Here is a 21,123-nt window from a genome sequence, read left to right on the forward strand (position 1 = left end):
GATGAACTTGGTATCATTGATATAACAATGAAGTATACTAAAGTATAATAATTAATTTAATAGATTTAATAGAAAAAATAAACTTCTCCATCGATAAAGTCTATTCTATTAGCATACAACAACATTGGATATTAAGGGACCCGAAAGAGCTAAATAATTGATCGTCTTTAAGGTTTTGAGTTAAATAAGAGTAATCATTAATAAAAAAAATTGAGCTCTATATATCAAAACCTTATTCTAAGTTTGATCTTAAGCTCAATTAAAGTTTTTTTGAACCAAGAACCTCTCTATTTCATCTTTCTAGGTAAATCTAATCTCCATCTAAGGTCTATTTGAAACCCCTAGAAAAAAAAAGAATTTTGATCATTATTATTCTAAAAAATAATTAGAGAAAATAAGATAATAATTAAAATTTTATTTTCACTAAATATTTTTAATAATAATATTTATCAAATTCTTTCTTTACACAGATCACTTTTGCTCTTCTAAAAAAATATTTATCAAAATTTTATTTTATTTTATTTTATTTTCCACGTGTTCCAAACAGACCTGGCCCAAAAACCTTCAAATCCCCGTGTGCTAGTGAGAGTAAAAAAGCGCACCGCAGTATTGCCACTTGTACTAGAAGCGAACAGCGAAGCGTCTAGTCAAGCGCGCACCATCTCGAGTCTCGTTCCCTACTCCTCTGACGTTCAAAGGGCGAAAACTTCAAACAAACGAAACGTTGATCGGAAAGCGTGATGGTTCTTCAAAGAGTTGAGCGCTTGGCAAAGTTGACGAACTGCTAAACTTCTTAATTCCTAATTCTACTCCCTGTCAGCGTGCAGAATTTATTTCAACAAAAAATTCGATCGAGAGATCGGAGAAGAGCCCTAGATGTCATTCTCTCTCCTATCGGATTCGGAGATGATCTGAGTAAATCTGGAAATTTGAGTGTATTTTGGTCAGTCCGACCCACTGGACTATGACGTCCATGTCTTTGCTTACGCCCACACAGAAGTATGCAGCGGGAGGGCTGCTGGCTCTCGCCCTCCGTCAGGCTCAGATCCACCAGACTCGGCCTTTCCCTATCAATGAAGTGCTAGATGACGATGATTATGAGGATGCAGTCGACTTGTCTCATCTTTGGATTCACGTAAGCCAGGGTCTTCTTCGGCCTGTTTTAAGGTTTGAATTTCTCTATTTATATTTCGGGAATGAGAATTTGCATGCAATATCTTATTGCTCACTCGGAGAATTATACTGATATTGTGGTCGGATTTTTTCATTTCACTTTCTTTGTTTTTAAGTCAAGAGTGGATCTAGTTAGTAGTGGAATTTGGTGACTGAAGTCGTGTCCTACGGAAACTGAAAATATATTCGTCGGCTTTCTAAGACGTTTTTTTTTTTTTTCCCCCAAAATTTCCCGAATTGTTTTTTCATATTGGGAGGTGCAGCATATCCACAGTTAGACAGGATTTGGCTTCCGAAAACAGAGCGAAATATTATTTTTTTGGTAAATAGACTTAGCTCGGAAGAATGGGAGGCCCCTCTACTGATATAGTGTAAAGACTTGGCACGTTCGTCGTGAATATTAGCACCTCTTGCAACTTAGCACCATCGAATTTCTAGATAGTTTTAATTAAAAATATATTTATTTATTTAAAAAAAGAAGAAGGATAAGGGAACTGTTACGGCTTAAAATGACGGATAAATAGTTACTTGCAGGTACCTGGGAGTGGAACCTAAGGCCTGGCATGGTATTGAAGAAACTGTGGTTGTGTCTCCAGAAAAACATCATATTCAGGCTGTATGTCCTCTTTGTCTTCTGTTTTTCATTGGTAATTTTACCCAAAATTACATATTTGTGTTGTTTTCACTCTTACCATGTCAAACTGTGTAGATAAATTACACTTTTATACGAACTTTGAATTGAAATTTCCTATTTTATGCATTCTGATCAATTCAGGCAGTGTCTTGAGCTGTTCATTGCATTGCCATACTAATGAGCTTGATTATAGTTGATGCTTGGATCCTGGGCATTGAATTCTACGGTCTGAGAGCGACAATTTTTGTAGTCTTCTTTTTTAGGTTAAATGGTGATAATTTGTTACCCCCTATGGGTTTTCATAGGAACACTTCTTATGTTTCTGTAGAATAACAATTCTATTCATTTGTTATCATTATTTTCTTGTATGAACAGTAAAAAGGATGGGAAAACTTGTGCAAAGTGGTGTGGATTTTTTACTTAAACCAGCCATTATAGAATAATGGATGGTGAATACAGTGGGACATTAGATATCGGATGTTTAAATTTTATTCTGTGTTATCTTTTACTGGTTTCAATTTTTTAGTTTTAGCATTCCTAATTCTTCCCATTTGGAGATTTACCAAATAACATGGATGTATTTTATGGTTTCATTGTAAAAGGAGTCTGAGCTAAGAAGGGGGAGAAGCAAATAGGGGGTGGGAAAATATGAAAAGAAAGGATGAGAGAGAAAATAGATCTATCACATGCTGACATTCCATCCATATAATAGCAAGAAAATTCGAAAGAAGTGGAGTTGCTTTTCTTTAGAATGGCTGTATTATATTACTGTGGTGAAGATAAATGTCTGAAGCAAACAAACATATAATGAAAGTGAAGCGACACATGGTTTTATGTTTACATGAGATAGAGAATCAATGAACTGGTTTCTAGATGGAGTTTTGTTGTTTGCACTTTATCTAGGAGTTAGCTTCAAGGGCATTTACATATTAAATAAATCATAGGAGAAGGCATGCAGTAATTTTCGTTTATGAAGAGGAAAGACTAGATAGTAGTCAGCATCATCCAGGAGGGAAAATGAAAAAAACATACAACCTCAAATTCTTTAATGTCTTGTGTAATTCTATCTACTTCATTGTGCTGTATATCTTTCCATATAACTTGGTCAAACATACAGCCTCAAATTCTTTTAATGTCTTATGTACTCTTATCTACTTCATTGTGTTGTATATCTTTCCATATAACTTGGTCTTCCATCTGACTAAAGCGAACCATATGCCAAATTCCTGTCTTCAAATTTACATCTTCTGTTTTGGATCGGAGATAAATTGTGTTGTGTATCTCCAGTTTTTTTATAATTTTGTCACATGAAAGCAAGTCCCATTCTTTACATCTTCTGTTGGTCCTTCTTCACAGTTTCTGAAATTTTTGTCCGAGGAAACCCCAGAATTCTCACCTGAAAAAATGGACAAAGAATTGGCTTTAATGAAATCTGTTGATGCCATGGCAAAAAGCATGGAAGCTACTCCTATTTCTGGCGAGGAAAATGAGGAGAAAAAATTTGAGTATGAGCGCGAATGCCGTGACAAAATTTCTGCTGGTAAGGACCAATCTGCTTCCGAATCTTTGGAGACTTCGAGACTCACAAATTCAAAGGTGTCGCATGATGCATTAGAGGCACTGAATGGACCCGCAATGAGATTTTCAAGAAAGTCAATGTTAGAAGGAATTGAGTTCAGCAATCAGAGAAAAGTTTCTGTGCTCTTTGAGCTTCTGTCAGCCTGTTTAGCTGGTGATGCGACAGGAGTGGAGAAGAAACATTCACAAGTGAGGAATGGATATGATGCCCGGCACCGTGTGGCTTTAAGGTTCTTAGCCACGTGGCTTGGTGTTGATTGGATAAAAGTGGTAAGTCCTGAACAAGTTACGATATAAGCTATATTGGGGTGTGTAATGATTATGGTACCAGTTAGCAGCTCAGTTTTGTACTTTTCTTTACCTGGATATCATTTAATTATGTGTCTTTTTTTTTGTTTTTTTGATAGGCATTATGTATCTCGCATCATTTCTTGATATTACATTGAAAAAGGTCTTAATATGCAGTCTTATCCATGAATTTTTTTTTTTTGTTTGTGGTAAATTAACCCCTAGACTCAATGAGGCTTGAACACAAGATCTTAAACTAAAACAATTTGTATGTGGCTATTGAGCCAAAGGCCCAACCCACTTTTGACATGTCTGTATAACAAAGAAAGCATGTTGAGGAGCATTATAGGTTCGTGTTTACTTGCTGATTGTTTCTTGTGGACCTCAAGCACACTATAAAATGGACCAGTAGATAGGCTATCATTTTTGAACGCTGGCCCAATACTTTCTGGATTTCAACCTTAAGACTGATTACCGAAACCTGTTTGGCAAGAGTTATGGCCACAGTTTTCAAGCAAACCTTGCAAAATCTGCATCAAAGGTTATTGAGGGACCTCAAATCTCATGTGGCATCTTCTCATCCTTCAAAAACTAATAATATGTTTTTCAATTGTTAAAGTTTAGGGGTATTTTGGTAATTTTATTAGATGGTATTGTGTTCTGAAGTTCTAGTTAAGAAGAGAAGAACTAGATATGTTCATTGATGTACTTTTTATCTCTTTTCATTTCTGTTTGATGGCTGTAAGTGAGATAAGAAGAACAGGGGTACTTCGGTCATTTTATTTATTTGTTTTTGAAAAAAGTGCTTTTTATAGAACCCGAGGGCAAACAGAGAACAACATTAAAGAGGGAGATCTCTTGCAATGAGAGATTGAAGGGAGATTCCCTCTTTAGCAAGACAATCAGCTAAACTATTAGCTGATCTAGGAATATGATTCCAAATACTAACAAAAGAACTAGCAAGGTTGTGAATTTCAGAAAAAAACATTCCAATGCCGCCAAGAGGATCCTTGGAGTCACTTTCCACACGCGGCCTTCCTTGGAACTTTTTGCAGAAAATAAGGAGACCTTGTCTAAGAGCAAACTGTTTGGCAAAAGTGGAGTCAGATATACTGATATGCCTGAATAAGAGGCAAAAATAGAACCCGAGGCATCTCTAAAAACACCACCAATACCCGAAGGCCTTTGGGTGCCCAAAAACGAATTGTCAAAATAGAGCTTTATGGTAGTCGGATTAGGAGGCAACTATTCCACCAATTTAGGATTCTTCGCAACATTGAGAGAAGCAACTTGAGAGCCAATTACTCCTCAGCAAGTCATCAGAAATATTGGAGAAGAGATCCAAGGTTTTCAACTAGAACACAATTTGAGATGTAATCTTTTCTGTCAAGGTACCCCACGAGGAAGAAGTTTGCTGGAAATGTCTTGAAAATGAAAATGAGTTTAGAGACACATCTGTACATGTTGAATGAGGTAATGTAAACTATAGATACTACAACAGATCTAAAAAGACGGGATTACCCTTCACTATTTTTAACAGGTTTCATCTTATTAATACACAGATTTCTTTCTCATTATGTAACTGGTACCAGTTTAGAGTTTGAAAATGAGAACTTCTCTTGTGGGGGTATTTTAATTTTTTTAGTTGAGCTACCCAAACACTAGATGACTAAATTTGTCTTTTTTTCTTTTTTCTGTCATCATTTTTCTTGGTTTGTCTTCCCTAATTTCTTTCCTCTTTTCCAGGCTTTCTCCTTTGAGTTAGATAAGGAAAATTTCCATAAACTCTACTATCAATCATGATATCTGTTGGTTGTGCCTAATTCTATCCCAAAATGACTAGCCATTTAGGATATCTATTGCTCAACCTTATAAACCATTAACTTTTCTTAACACTTTTCGATGTGAGATTTCCCCCTCTCAACACTCCCCCTCACATCCATACTTACACATAATGAGTATGAGATGTGGGCGCAAACTCCTAATTGAGCACATAACACATAAATAACCCGATTCTCACTTCATGGACCCACAACATACAAATGACCTAGGGGGTAAAAATTGGGCTTCATCCTACACATACATCCTGCTCCGATACCACTACTAGGTTGAGCATGTTCCATCCTGAAAAGACTTGTTACTTAGGAGGCCTTTTGCGCACTCTTACAATCTATTAACTTTCTTAACACTTTTCAATGTGGGACTTTTTACCACTCAACAATATCATATATATATATATATGCACCAGACTCAGAGACTCACAGTTTAGTTCTCCATTCTTATCTGAAAATACTATGTTTTGTACTATATTTCTTATAGTCTTGTTTATCTTATATACAGCTTTATTTGGGTCATATCATCTTATAGGAAGCAATGGAAGTAATAGTTGCTCTGACAGCAGTTGCGGTGAAGGAGGGGACAACGGAAGGAAAAGATACTGAACACACTGAAAGCACTTGGTCCTCATGGAAACGTGGGGGTCTCATTGGAGCTGCTGCACTAACTGGAGGAACCTTGCTTGCCATCACTGGCGGTATACTTAACACCATGTCATTCTATTAATTTTTGGTTTCTGTGAGGTTATTTCCGTAATTTATCATCCGTAGATTACCATAAGTTTGTTATAGTTAATTGTTTTAATGACAGATAATTTTATTTCTGAGAATGAAATAATACATAATAACATTAAAAAGGGCCTAAACCAAAAGTTCAAAGCTGGAGAGGAGCTACTAGGGACGGGAGACCCTCTTTAGCCAGCTGGTCAGCATAGGAACTGACGTATCTCAAAGTGTACTGCCGTCTGACATTCCTATGATAATATAAGGAGGAACTTTCATCATAGTAATGCTTAAATTTCCACGAGTAAGGCCTGCAATTTGCAAACCATGTGATGTCCATTGCAGAGTCACCTTCTGTGATTACCGGAGCTGATAATTTCTGAGTATAGAGATGAATAATTTCTAGAAGGGCTAGAAATTCTGCTTCTAGGGAGTTACAAAAGCCTGGTGGAAGTGAGAAGATTAAGAGAAGTGACCCTGATTTGTCCCTGATTGTACCTCCTAAACCAGAGGGGCCAGGGTTCTCAACACTGCTGCATCAAAGTTTAATTTCAGATAATCTAGAGGAGGTTGCCAAGGAGAGGCATCTTGAAGTCTGACTTCTACAATGGACACAATAGATATCCAATTTTTGTGGTCGGTTTCTTGCCCGAGAGGAAGGGCTGCACTAGAACTGAAAGATAAAGCGTGAGAAGTGACTTGAGACACTTGATTCAATACCAAATTTAGCAAATGTAACCCTAATCCCACATGATGAAACTAATTGAACAATGCGGCAACATGCGAGAAGCTGTCTCCTCCATGGAGCCACATAGTTTGCATACGTTACTTACCAGTGGGCAACCATTTTTCTCTAGTTCACCACATGTTAGCATCTTACCATGGGAAGCAGTCCGAAGGAAGTGTAGGACCTTAGGAAATCTTTGATTAGGAAGAAAATCTGGCTATCTTCACCTTGATTAGAAAGAAAATTTGATTCAAGAGAGAAGGCTTGACAACTCATTCTTGTCTGCATGTGAGAGGTGTCTTCTAAATTTGAAATTCGTTTCCCCTGAGCTTCTAGATTGAATCATTGAGATGTTTTTGCCTTGGGCCAATAGTAAATTATCGGGTAAAAGCAGCTTGTAGAGTAGAGTCACCAGTCTGTCCAGAAAGTTACATTTGCCCTTTGTTGCATGTGAAATCTTAGGTTTCTGATTTGGAGTTCTTTCTGTTTGCAATGACTCTCCATAGACTAGATGATCTGCTGATAGGAATGTCCTAGGGGTTCCAATTTCAGAGTAAAATTGTAGATAAATTAGTAATCTCCGTTGTGCTGATTCCAGTAGAGAATCTCCATAACCATTTAGTCAGAAAGGCTAAATTTATGGCTTTCAAATATCTAACTCTAAAACCTCCTATTTTTTGCTCTGAGAAACTTTTTCCCACCTCTCCAATGGATACCGGAATTTGTCTTGAGAGCCTCACCATAGAATTCCATTGCTTCAAATCTTGGCAAAAACACTAGCTCGGCAAAGTAATGAGAGGTAGTTGTTGGGTAAGCTGCTAAGGTGGATTTGATGACCGTAACTCTTTCGCTAAGGGGAGCAACCTGCCTTTTCATGAAGCTAATCTGTTTTCAAATCCTTCTACTGTAGGAGAGTGAGGCTGCTGGACAGATGGCCTAAAAAAATATTGGTAGACTTGAATGTATACAATCATATTAAATGCTAGCCTCTAGGACCATTTTAACTTGCTGATTTATTTATTTTTGACGACTTGGGTCTGTGCTTAATGGTTACTTGAGGTGGTTTCTTGTATGAGGTGTAAGAACTAAGTCTCACCAGGTGTTTTTTTTCAAATACTCACCAGGTGTTAAAAGGCGAGTGTACACAAAATGCAAAATGCAAAAAAAAAAAAAATGATTTTTTTTTGTGCTAAACCTGACTTACCCCACTTTACTTTGTCCTGACACATCATTGATTTAGTGTAAAGTCTTGACATTAATCTCTTGATCTTCTAAGCTCTTGCTAAAGATGATAGTTCCTTGCCTTCAGAAACAATGATAGTGTCGCAAATTGTAGCCAGGGAATGTACATAACCTATTCTGAGGGCTGAAACTAGCCAGTCATCCATTCTGTTTCCCAGTGACAAATAGAGAAGTCATAACTTACATTCACCTAATTGAAGAGGAGGGGGAATAGAGGGTCCCCCTGTCTGATCCCTCAAGAGCTTTCCAAGATAAGTAGTTTAATGATAGGATGATTCTTTTTATTCATAGAAAATAAAGATTCTGTAGTACTTCAGTAAATGTTTTGTGTGCAAGTTTTTCTAGCTGTTTTCTATGGTTTTGTATGTGCTTGCGAGCCAATGCGGCCTCTTTCAAAAGAAAAAAGTAGTGTTTTTATGATCTTTTTGCTTATTTTGTTTTTTCTTAACAGGTCTAGCAGCTCCTGCAATTGCTGCAGGATTTGGTGCTTTGGCTCCAACATTAGGCACCCTAGTCCCTGTTATTGGAGCAAGTGGCTTTGCAGCAGCAGCAAGTGCTGCAGGATCTATAGCTGGTTCTGTGGCTGTTGCTGCGTCATTTGGAGGTAAAGAGGTGGCATGGTTGTTTCATTTCCAGGTGCATTAATCAAGAAGGAAAATAGAAAGAAAATGATCTGAACATCATGTTACCTGCACTTTATAATTCATAGTTTTTTATTAAAAAAATTCATTGTTTTCTGAATTGGAAGTTAAAAAGTTAATCCTTTTTGACTGGTCCATCGCTTGGTTATATACCTTGTGCTTCGCAAATTGTTTGCAGTTAAGCTTGCCGAGGAGGTTGTGGACCTCCACTCTTTCCTTTCCTAGTATTCTTCTTTGTTAGTGATTGCTTTCTGCATAGTTTTTATTGGTGAAGATGAGAAAGTTTACTGAGCAACGAAGCACCTAACGGCAAGAGGAGATACACATGTTTACAAGTACAATAAAGGAAGAAACAAATTAGAAACCAAAAGTACATCGACATAATAAATCCATAAGGCATGATGAAAGCTAGGAAAGTCAGTCCACCAGAGGAATGAGTCTCCTACAGCAATGCTTTGATGGAGGACCGCATCCTTTGCAAGGGAGTTGGCCAAATTTGTTCTCAGCATATTTGGTTGATTGGTTATGTTGCTTTTGTTTGTTCGTCAATCATTCCATTACTTTATGTTTTAAAAAAATAAAAGCTATTCCTGTTTGTTGTCATGTATAAAATCCTAACCTAATGAGGAATCATGGAAATTCCTTGATAATGAGCAGGCCTAAAAAAATATTTTTTCTGCTTATTTGATTATTTATATCCTTTGCAATAGTGGTTTTTTAAATTTTTTTTAAAATAGTGAAGACAATATTCAGAGGAGGTGCCTAATTGTTGTTTCAAACTTCCTTTGCAATATTTTGAAGCTGAAACTTGCTTGTTGAAACTTACATCAGGTAATTTACTTTTTTCTTCTTTTTTTTTATCAACCATTTTAGGTTTGGAGGAAACTTCATTCAATAGGCAAATCTCTCTTTGACCATGTATTTCTGGTTATCAAATCTTGACTTGATGTTGAAATAATAAATAGTCACTCACTAAATAAGAGGGCATTCAGTGACCTCTCTGAAACTCGTATCACTTAGGAAAACCCATTAACCAATTATCAGTGATGATTGAGTCAGATGCATTTTTGCAAGGTCGAAATGTCGAGACTTTCCAATTGATACGGGCTGATTGTTTTCAATCAGTTTTCTGGGCTTCGTTTTTGCTTTTCTTGTAATTCTGTTTGTTCTTTTCATCTTTTAATGAATTCCCGTCATTTTTAGAAAAATATTTTTTGATGAAAATATGGTATTCACTGGGAGAGCTAGAGGAAAAAAGATACTGAATCCAGCTGGATCTTTGTTTAAGAAATTCAGACATAGATTCAGCAGGATCTCGTTCTTTTTGGAACAAAGAGAACATGTTTTCTAATTTTTTTTCTGGAGTATCAATTATGGTTAATTGTTTTACCAATAAAACATGGCCTTGGCTGGTTGACCTGTCATTTTCCACAAGACTACTCCCCTATCCCATTTGAACAACTTAATTTGCACTTGAGTATGTTTTGCAACTAACATCTTGCTATCTTGGAGGTCAGCTGCTGGAGCAGGACTTACTGGGGCTAAAATGGCCAGAAGAATAGGAAACATAGAGGAGTTTGAATTTATTTCCATAGGAGAAAATCATAATCAAGGGGTGAGTTTGTCGTCTTGTTGAAAAATTATTAACCAATGTTAGAACACCATTGATTATGTCTTACTATCCGAAACTATTCTATGTATTGATAGATTCATGCATCCTTATTGTCTTTTCCTGTTTCCTCCCTCAGCGCCTAGCAGTTGGTATCTTCATCTCTGGTTTGGTTTTTGAGCAAGAAGATTTCAGAAAGCCTTGGGAGGGGCGGGAGGACAATTTGGAAAAGTACATCTCCCTTTACTATTCAAATTTCAAATGAAGCCTTTAAGTATAAGAGCATTAAGGATAATACATAATGTTTGATCTAGTTCGTTTACACCTCAATAGTATTCTTGTTGCTTCACCATATTTCTATTTAGGTTCTGGTCTTTATTTCATAGACGCTGACATTTTTAAAGGCGTATATGGTATTAATTTAAACAATGTTGTATCCTATTCCTTTGACATCCAAATTCTTGATGATGACCTGCCTGAATTGTTAGGTACGTGTTACAGTGGGAGTCAGAAAATTTAATTGCAGTTAGTACTGCAATTCAAGACTGGATCACATCAAGTAATTGACCTAAACCTTTGATTTTTCTGGTATTAGTTTTCTTGTACAATCTCATTATTTGCCAATAATATTCCCTGCCTTTCCCTCTTCAGAGATTACAATCGAATTGATGAAGCAGGGTGCTATGGTGACCGTCTTGAGTTCACTATTAACAGCATTGGCGTGGCCTGCAACAATACTTGCTGCAACTGATTTTATTGACAGCAAGTGGTCAATTGCCATTGACAGGTTCCCCAACTGGCTTATTCTGGAGGACATTCTAGATTTTTGAAGTTGTAGATTTATGAATGATTTCCATATTTAGTCTTGAAAAAGATGAGAAATGAGATTTCAATAAAATAAGAGAGACAAATAATATACATCAACTCCTTAAAGGAGGGAACATCGAATAATTTAAAAAAGAAAATACAATAACAAGGAACCACGTTTCTGATATTAATACGACATTTGGTAGAATCTGATTTTTTTGTGACTAATTCATTTGGGTATACAGGTCAGACAAGGCAGGAAAGCTCTTGGCAGAAGTTTTGATTAAGGGATTGCAGGGAAATAGGCAAGTCGGTTGAAAAGCTATATTTTTGTTTTAAGGAGAACATATTAAATGAATTTAGTTATTTTTTCTTGGGTTTGGTGGACCTTTTCAGGCCTGTTACTCTTTGTGGGTTTTCATTGGGAGCACGAGTAATATTCAAGTGTCTGCAGCATTTGGCTGAAGTAGGAAATAATGGTAACATATGTACCTCTTCTCTATCTCTGCTTCTGTGCCTTTTAAATTTTTTTCATATCTTGCTGCATTGTACTGGCAACATTCAACGAAGTAATGACCTCTGAAAAATTGACATGTTTTGAAGATCGTATAGTCTATAATTCTTAGCTTCTGAAAAATTGACATGTTTTGAAGATCGTATAGTCTATAATTCTTAGCTTCTAACATTTATAAAACTTGTATCATTCACATAATAGACTATATTTGATTGTTTTAATGGTATACATGCCTAAATATGAATGTTAATCATATCCATAAAAAAAGTTTACAATGCGACATGATTCATGAAAGCTTCAAAGAATGAATCTTTCTCACTCAAATTCTCTCTTTCTCTCTCTCCCACCCCCAAGCCCAATCTGAGGCTCTAACCTCACTTAATGTACCTCTAAACAGAAGCACAAAAAAAAAAAAAAAAAAAAAAAAAGCACTACAGAGGAGTTTCATTTATCTCATGGGGGGTACAAACAGGTTTATTGTGAAAAGCATTCCTTTAAGAGGACTGTCGAAGTCTTTCCAAGGGAAAATTTTATGTGAATTAAAAAGAAAGGAAATATAATATTTAATTAGGTAAACTAAAAATATTTTCTCAACTGTATAGCGAGGGGGTTAAGGGTATTTGCTAAGCGAGATTAATCATTTGTCTGTTTTTCTGCTTGCTATTGAATCTTTACAGAAGGCATTGTGGAACGTGTTGTCCTCCTTGGAGCACCAATTTCACTGAAAGATGAGGATTGGGAGAGTGCCAGAAAGGTATTTCATATTTAAGGCATATTATACTCTGGAAGATATAGTTAGGACAGTGAAAAACTGTTGTCGTCATGAAACTGAAGGCTCTTTCAAATCTCATCTTGGAACTTGACTGCAGAAGCACGAAAGTTTGTTTTTAATGTAGTTGATGTCTTGCCAAGAGGTGGTTGTTACTGGAAGGGTGAGCATGGTACCTTAACTTGCGAAGGCTAAATGTTTTATTTCTGTATGTAGTCCATCTGGAATTACTGGTGCCATGAATTTTGACCCTCTCTTGTCCAAACGAGAAAGTCCAAAGGTTGCAATGTATTCCATTTTTTATGTCATAACATAACTAAACCTTTAAATATCTTAGAGACACAAGATGATTTATATCTACAAGCCACATAATTCATTCTAGATGGTACATACTTGGTCTGTTAGACTTGTTTACTAGCTTAAACATTTAATTATATATGACAGCCTGTTCTTCTACCTTTTATCCGTGCACAATTTAGTCTTTGTGACTTGATTGAGCTTGAATTTCTCGGCCTCCTACATGGTTTCTACCTTTATCCTGGCAGATTTTAGAGCCTCTGCTTATGGAAGGGTATTTGGTAATTGCAGTTGCTGGGTGTTTAGGAAGGTGGTCTGCTCTTGGTGTTTTTATTGAGAACTGGTGACCATCCCTTAAATCCACACTCGTAGAAGTTTATCACCTGGATCACCTGGTTGATTCTTGGCTATAAATAGTTATCTTCCAATTACACCTTGGTGTGGAGATTCTATCCTCTTTAACAGTTTTTCGGTTTGACTTTGCACCTCCCTCTGTTTGCCAGCTTTTCTTCTTCCTTCTACTTGTACTTTTTAGAATGTGTTGTGCCTTTCTCCTTGTAATGAAATTTTATCCCTGGTGATTGGAAAAAGATGCACTTGTTCAACCCACATTTGAAGCTGGCCAAATTGGTGGTTTGGATCTAAGACAGTTGGGTGTACAGTTTGAGTAGTTTTTGAGACTTGCACGTTGGATTTAGTACCAAAATACCTGTGCAAGTTTATCCATCTTCATCTCTACCTAATTGTGGTTCTTATCAATGTTATAAAATCTGTCCCGATGGGTGATCGATTCATCTGGGTTTAACCGGGTTTGACCTCCAGTCGACCTGGTATGATATCACTTAGAAAAAAAATTCAGAAGGAAGAAAGCTTCATTTTTGAAAAACCCCTCCCCTTGGAGCCTCCTACCCCTAGGCTTTTTTTATGTTTTTTTAATTTTTTTATGTGGGAGGGATTCCCCCGCCTTTTAGAAAAACAAAATGAGGGGTAGAGGGGGAGGGGGGCCAACCACTCATCTGCTTCTTTGGTGCAGGTGAGGAGCAGCACCCACACTCCTGGCCATCATGGCTGGGAGGGCCATGGCTCCACCCCGCCGTTGCAGAAATAGAGGGAGGGGTGTTCTGGTGTGCAGGGGGGAGAGCAACCCGGCTTACCGAGTTGCCCTTCCCCAGGGTTTCCTCTTAAGCAACTCGGATAGGGGGTCGGGTCTGGTTGTGGTCCAGTCCGGGTTTCATGACAGTGGTTCTTATCCTGTTTGCGATAAATGGTTTATGTTCTGAAGTCTCTCCCCCTGTTCCCGTACACAGTTACTGGTGGTTCTTATTGTATTTATGAACACTATTATTTTTATCCATCTCATTCTCTCTATATCTCTCACACACGTACTTTCACTCCCTCACACACGCACAGACACTCCCAGCATGTTGAATCTTCCATGTGATTGCAGATGGTGGCTGGGAGATTTTTAAACGTCTATTCTGGAAATGATTGGATGCTTGGAGTGTCCTTTCGTGCTAGGTATGATTAATCGATAATTAGAAGTTAGAATTTTTAGCTCCTGATGTGTTATTACTATTGTTTTATTATCTTACATTATTTTATCCTGCAGTCTCCTAAGTAAAGGATTAGCTGGGATACAACCGATTGAAATTTCTGGTATTGAAAATGTAAGCTCTCTCTCTCTCTCTCTCTCTCTCTCTCCATCCCTCCAACTCTCTCATTTTTGCGTTAAAAACTGAGAGAACTTTCTCATTTCTGTGAGCTAGGTTGACGTAACAGATCTCATTGATGGACACTCTTCCTACCTATGGGCCACGGAAAAACTCCTAGAGTTGCTTCAACTGGATGCTGCTCATCCCATTTTCCCTAGCCCTCCCTCGAAGACCCCATAGGAAGCCAGCCACTTTTGAGCCTGTTGATTCCAGCGGGGAGTGAAGTTTTTTTTCCACCAACCACAGTTTTCTTAGACATTGCATGCTACTCTCTTTTTGTACTTACATATTTTAGTACATGAATGCGTTTGATAGAAGCAGTTTTGCAGAATTACAACGCTATAAGGTGGCGTTCAACCGAGACGAGATAAGCTTTCTATTGTTATAATAATTACAATAATTGGAAATTGGAATGATAGATTAATGGTAATATTCTCTTTTTAAGTAGCCCCTTTCTATGCTTTTACTCTCAAAACGATTAAATTTGATGCAATTGTCTCAAAAAATGTCAAGTATGTCTATTGCAATTTGAATATAAAGTGTTCTAATTAACTATTTTGAACTTTAGCAAGGAGAAGTTTCTCAGGAACTGGAGCAGTTTCAAGTAGCCAATAAACTGACTGGGCAGAGCTGGTTTATTGGTTTCCTTCAACCCAGAGGTCTCTTTCCCGAATATCCTAAAGCCATTTCACATACATTACGAAGTATAGAAATTTGGAATAATATCCAATGGAACTAAATGAGAATATAGCCTTATTTTCTTAAATGAATTTATTAGATCAATGCATATTCTTAAAAGTATTCTGACAGAAAAACCCTCAAGAACGGAAAAAATAAGGGAAGAGGTTGAAGAAGGGCGACGCGGCAAAATCCGGCAAAAGGGTGGTCAGGGACGGCCAGAGCAGGAAGAGCAGCGGCGAAAAAAATCTGTGAGCCTGTAGCAATTACATATAAAGAAATCATCTCCATACAATATATTTCCAGACTTTGCTTAATCTTGGGTGAAATCCCCACCTATTTCATGCCATAAAAGCTGATATTATAGCAGGATAGTGATCCTTTGTCCCCATAAATTTGATAGCTTTGCCACATAATTGAAGAAGTTAGGAATGAGCAGGGTTGGTTCATGGTTTTCCTTCCTTTTGCCTGGACTTAGTTCAAGCTTTAAATAACAAAAAAGAAAGAAAGAAAAGAGAAGCATCAAGCATGTGTTCTTGTTAAGCCCCAAAACCCAACTTTTCTGCAAAATATGCAAGGAGGAAGACGACAATCGAAGTAAACTCGACCTCATTCTGCAGCTAGCCATCCTCCCCCGAGTGCACCGATATACCTGTTTCGCACTTGTTTTCATCTGTTCTTTCATCTAAGACATCCGGAACCTCTCTCTACTGTATCATTCATAGCCGATTCTACAAGAAATTCAAAGTTCTATTGCCATCTACGAATGACTCGAGTTCTTTTCCCTAGTTCCAAAATATGATGGGAAAGGTAACTTCATAAAAAGTTTGATATGAAACACTTGGATCAAAGTTTACAAGGGTGTGGAAAAGGTCCAAGAGCTCCATCTTCAGAATTTGATCCAATAGTTCAAGCTCTTGTAGCAACAGTTTGGAAGCCATATTCGATTTCTTTACCAACTTTGGATTCATTGTGACTGCCATTATCGAACTCTGAAACTCTAAACTCTAAGCTTTAAAGTCAAGAACAATTCAGAATTAATGATGGTTTCAAGAAAATCAGTTTTGTTAAGAACAAGATAGAAGAAACTGCAGTGGTTGCACTACTTAGTATGTTGTTATTTTGAGATTATTGTCACTTTATAATATCTATTATTAGTATTCTTATCTCCATATTATCATTCAAAATTGAAAAAAAAAGTTGCATGAAACCATAGGAGAAGAAAAAGTTGTTTGTGTACTCTCTTCAATTCATGTCTAAACTATTAGTCTCTTAATCTCTTGTATTGGATCGAGAATTTGATCATTATTATTTCAAAAAGTAGTTAATGTAAATTTCTATTTTATTTTCTAAGGGATCCAAACAGACTCTAAGGGATAAAAAGGAAAGAACCTTAGTTTCCCAAAGTAAAAAGGTGGTCCTATCATTTTTACTAATTATTTTTTGAAATAATAATAATTAAATTTTTATTTTCTTTTCTAAAGTTCTAAACAGACCTGCGGGGATAAAAAGGACGTAATGTTCGGGGGAACTTGTCGACAGGACGTGATGTTCGGGGGAACAGAGACGGTGGCGTCGGCGATCGAGTGGGCGATGGCTGAGCTGATGAAGACCCCGGAGGAACTCCGGAAGGTGCAAGCGGAACTGGCAGACGTGGTCAGATTGGAGCGGAAGATGGACGAGAGCGACCTCGAGAAGCTTCCCTACCTGAAATGTGCAGTGAAGGAGACCCTTCGCCTTCACCCGCCCATCCCTCTCCTCCTCCATGAGACCGCGGAGGACTCCGAGATCAACGGCTACTTCATCCCGCCTGCAGTCGCGTCTCCGTCAACGCATGGGCCATCGGTCGCGAACCCTCCGCCTGGGAAGAACCCGATACGTTCAAGCCCTCACGGTTCGTCAAAGAGGGCGCCGTCGACTTCAAAGGCAACTACTTCGAGCTCATTCCCTTCGGCTCCGGCCGGCGTTCCGGCCCAGGCATTCGGCTCGGCCTCTACGGCCTGGAGCTAGCCGTGGCCCAACTCTGCCACTGCTTCAAGTGGGACCTACCCGACGGGATGAAGGCCGTCGATCTCGACATGAGCGACGTATTCGGCCTGACCGCGCCACGAGCCCACCGCCTAATCGCCGTCCCCAGCCCGCGGTTCCACTGTCCCGTCTCCTGAATCGGCTGAAGTCACCTGCACGAGTGGCATGGCGAGAGAGTGGGCCCCACTTGATTTGATAAATGAAAAAAGTTTTTTTTTTTGGTTTGAATTTGAGTTTTTTTAATGGAAAGTGTATATTAAACTAGATTTACTGCAAAATATTGATTAGGACAGCCATTTTCATTACATGGCCACACCGAGTTCACATTTACAACCACCCAAAATATTGAACTCACTCGAATTCAGGATTTGACTTCACCATGATTAGACCCTGAGTTTGAGGATAAAACTCAATACAAACCTTATTGGGTAAATTAATTTATGTCTCTATTAGAAGAAGATTAGATATACCCTTTGCAATGGTTATGATAAACCAATTTATGGAGTAACCTCACAAAGTACACTTGAGGTTATGTATAGAATCCTAAGATATCTTAAAAATGTTTTAGGAAAAGGTTTGTCCTCAACAAAAAAAATGGATACATTTGATTGCAATGTTTTCCAATTTTTCAATACGGATTTGTAAAAAAAGAATTTGTTACATTAAAATGTGAATTATGGCAAGCCCAACAACAGATATTGAGACAAGTGTACCGATACAGTATTTTATGACATCATATTTTGTAGCTTCGAGTTGAACCCTTAATGAATGAAATTCTTGCAAGAAAATTCAGAAATCCAAAACTTGATTTAAATACTATTTATTTAACAAATCTATCATACCTAAAACATTTTATACAATATTATCAAATTTATTGGCAGTCAACACAAAATTTTCTATTTTCTATTTTCTAATTTCTATGTTTAAACTAATTTTTTCTATTTTCTATTTTCTATTCTAATTTTCTAATAATTCTAAATTTCTAGGTTGTTGTAGGAATTTTTTATTTAAATGAAAAATGACATTGATGGAAATTTCAAATATAAATTATTAACACATATTTTGTTAACACATACGAATTCCCAAGCAAAAGTACAACAAATATTGCTAAGTTTAGTCACTTTGTGCCTTGTATGCTATCTAATTTGTCTTTTGAGTGTGAATCCTGTCAATCAGTTACAATATTGAACTAAAAATAAAGCATGAGTACAAGGGATGAATACATTTTTGACATCGGATATCCTCAACAAAAAATGGATACATTTCACTGCAATGTTTACAATTTTTCAATATGGATTTGTAAAAAAAGAATTTGTTACATTAAAATACGAATTATGGCAAGCCCAATAGTAGATATTGAGACAAGTGTACCGATACAGTATTTTATGACATCATATTTTGCAGCTTCGAGTTGAGCCCTTAATCGATTTCCTGCAAGAAAATTCAGAAATCCAAAACTTGATTTAAATACCATTTATTTAGCAATGGACAGTTTCTATCGTACCTAAAATATTTTCTAAAATATTATAAACTTCACCCTATCAAGTTTGTTAGTAAGATTAGAAGTTTATGCACTTTGATTGGCAAACGCCTCTCGAGATCATACCTCGATTCACCCCTTAATGAATAGATTTCCTGCAAGAAAATTTAGAAATCCAAAACTTGATTTAAATACCATTTATTTAGCAATGGACAATTTCTATTATACCTAAAACATTTTCTACAATATTATAAACCTCACCCTGTCTAGTTTGTTAGTAAGATTAGAAGTTTCTGCACTTTGATTGCCAAACGCCCGCTCGAGATCATACCTCAATTCACTGCGCATCTTGTCAATATCGCCACGTAGTTTCTTTGTCTCACATTGTAGCAATAAAAAAAAGTGCTCCCCCCCCAAAAAAAAAAAAAAAACAATCAAACGCTTAAAAAATGTTAGTATTGTAAACATCGCATAGAAGTTAAAAAATATTATTTCATAGAATTGTATAATATAAACAAACATAGGGTTTTTTTAGACAATAACGGAAGAACAAATAAATAAACAACAACAAAAAGTCATTAATCTTGAATATAACTAAGATGGGATCAATCATCATACATAGACAAAATGACAAAGAAAAAAATAATATTTAAAGAGAAAAGTAGAGAACTTGTTTACGGTCATGTTAAATATTAATAACATTATTCAATTAAATAATTCCGGCAACTCACTCAACAAGGTAGTTACTAAAGATGTAATGATCCAAACCAAGCAATATAGTAATATGCACTTGTTAGTGAAGGTAGTAAAGCCCCCATGAAGAAATTTGTGCATCTCCAACATTTAATTGAAGCCTGGAAAAAAGTTGAACAACAAATTTTTTTTTTCCTCTTTTATATTCACAAGAGATAAAACCATAGTGTTGAGGAAGGTACACTGTTTGTTTATTTTCTTTGCCCACCATATAAACATCTCATGTCTAGAACATGAAGGGTAAATCTTTTGACGGTTGTTCATAAACTGTTGATACAGCAAGTTGACGACTGCTTATAAAAGATAAATGGAAATCTTCAAAAAGTCTCCTTACCTTTTTTTTTCTTCCTCCAAAACATGAATTACACACAAACTAAACCCAAATCCCCTAGTCAGACTTGAACCAAAACTCCTACCATGATAAATTTCTCATATAAAAGATTCAAGGTCTGGTCAATAACAGCAAAATAAACTCTTGAGTATGAGTGGAAGTGTATGTTGTTGTTGAATGTCAAAGAACGTTCAAACAACTGATTATACTCAACAAAAAGAAAAGAAAGAGAGCCTAAAAAAGGGGGAAAGAAAGACTATCTATAGAGGTTTATTAGTGATTAAAACTTATGTGTTAAGAGTTTTTCCTTTTTGTTTGAATATTTGGTATACACACGCCCACTGTGAGACTTAAACCGGAACCTCACATTAGCATAATCCTCTAGAAGCCATTGAGGTAAAGGCCCAATCAAATTTATTCGCAAGCTTATGTACAAAAATATTTCAAAACAAAGCCATCTTATGTATCAAAAGACATAAACAGATATAATCCAAATCTCTGTAGCCAACCAATTGCACTATCCCACCACCATCAAATGGATCCAAGAACAAAAAGTTACAAATTTGCTGGTATATTAGCATCATTGATTGAAATGATCTATGTTCTTCCATTGACATTGATTTGTCTCAACTAGTATATTAACTTAAAAAACTATTGTGGGAATCAATATGGGAACATTTTTATCCCGCTCATAGCTTATCAAGGACAAAGAGAATACCCATATACCCCACAAGGAGGAGACCAACCTAAAAGGAATTTGTTAAAATCTCAGAACGAAAAAGAAATTTATATTGTACCTATATAAGACCAAACCAAACAACGTAATAAAATGTTTCATAAGAACGTAGAAGTGGTTTTGAATACAGAACTATCAATGAATTCCAAAAAAAAATACAAGAGTTTGTGTCATACCAAGCAACACAAAGTGCCCTCTTACCATCATACATTTTCTTTTAAAGTATGGAACTTCACAAGTTCACTCCAATGAAGGAAAGACCAGATAGTGAAACAAGGGAATGACCTGATAGAGGAGATAAGAAAGAAGCTCAAAACAACTTTCTAAAATATCCAAGGAATTTTCTGGATCTTTCTTAAACTTAATAATTTCCTAAAAGTTTGAAAGTTCTGGAGAAGTTTTGACATTTTTTTGGGCCTATCAAGAGAATTAGGTGGCATAAATTTGGATTTGTTAGGACATTTGAGACTTTTCTAGGATTACTAGATGTGTTTCTGGAATTGTCTGAAGTTTTCAGCCATTCTTCTGAATTTTCCAGATAATTGTATAAGAAAAAACTATTGAAATT

The 21,123-nt window shown here is 36.7% G+C and overlaps 1 protein-coding gene across 2 annotated transcripts; it reads left to right on the forward strand.

Annotated features, from left to right (window-relative positions):
• Window positions 1-617: 617 nt before the first annotated feature.
• On the forward strand, window positions 618-14,996 carry LOC137944858 (uncharacterized). 2 transcript variants are annotated; one of them, XM_068790632.1, is made up of 15 exons: window positions 618-1,167; window positions 1,708-1,789; window positions 3,164-3,655; window positions 6,041-6,206; window positions 8,652-8,804; window positions 10,359-10,456; window positions 10,590-10,681; window positions 10,939-11,009; window positions 11,102-11,237; window positions 11,503-11,562; window positions 11,654-11,736; window positions 12,449-12,525; window positions 14,285-14,355; window positions 14,447-14,504; window positions 14,604-14,996. In XM_068790632.1, exons 1-15 carry the CDS (start codon window positions 965-967, stop codon window positions 14,727-14,729), a joined length of 1,968 nt encoding a protein of 655 aa, XP_068646733.1. In that variant the 5' UTR covers window positions 618-964; the 3' UTR covers window positions 14,730-14,996. The 2 variants fall into 2 exon arrangements, with proteins under 2 accessions (XP_068646733.1, XP_068646734.1); XM_068790633.1 differs by lacking the exons at window positions 14,285-14,355; window positions 14,447-14,504; window positions 14,604-14,996 and adding an exon at window positions 12,641-14,272.
• The last annotated feature ends 6,127 nt before the right edge of the window (window positions 14,997-21,123 follow it).

Source organism: Aristolochia californica, unplaced genomic scaffold, assembly GCF_029961685.1.
Source record: "Aristolochia californica isolate CCGP_79_NKW_82.1479 unplaced genomic scaffold, dmAriCali1.0.hap1 SCAF_11, whole genome shotgun sequence".
NCBI classification, from domain to species: Eukaryota; Viridiplantae; Streptophyta; class Magnoliopsida; order Piperales; family Aristolochiaceae; genus Aristolochia; species Aristolochia californica.

What these genes read in the sequence shown, in the direction of transcription:
- LOC137944858 (XM_068790632.1), top strand. Translation starts at nt 965, where the DNA reads ATGACGTCCATGTCTTTGCTTACGCCCACACAGAAGTATGCAGCGGGA. An exon ending in ATTGGGAGAGTGCCAGAAAG is followed by an intron (nt 12,526 to 14,284) that starts GTATTTCATATT and finishes ATGTGATTGCAG; the next exon opens with ATGGTGGCTGGGAGATTTTT. An exon ending in GGAGTGTCCTTTCGTGCTAG is followed by an intron (nt 14,356 to 14,446) that starts GTATGATTAATC and finishes TTTATCCTGCAG; the next exon opens with TCTCCTAAGTAAAGGATTAG.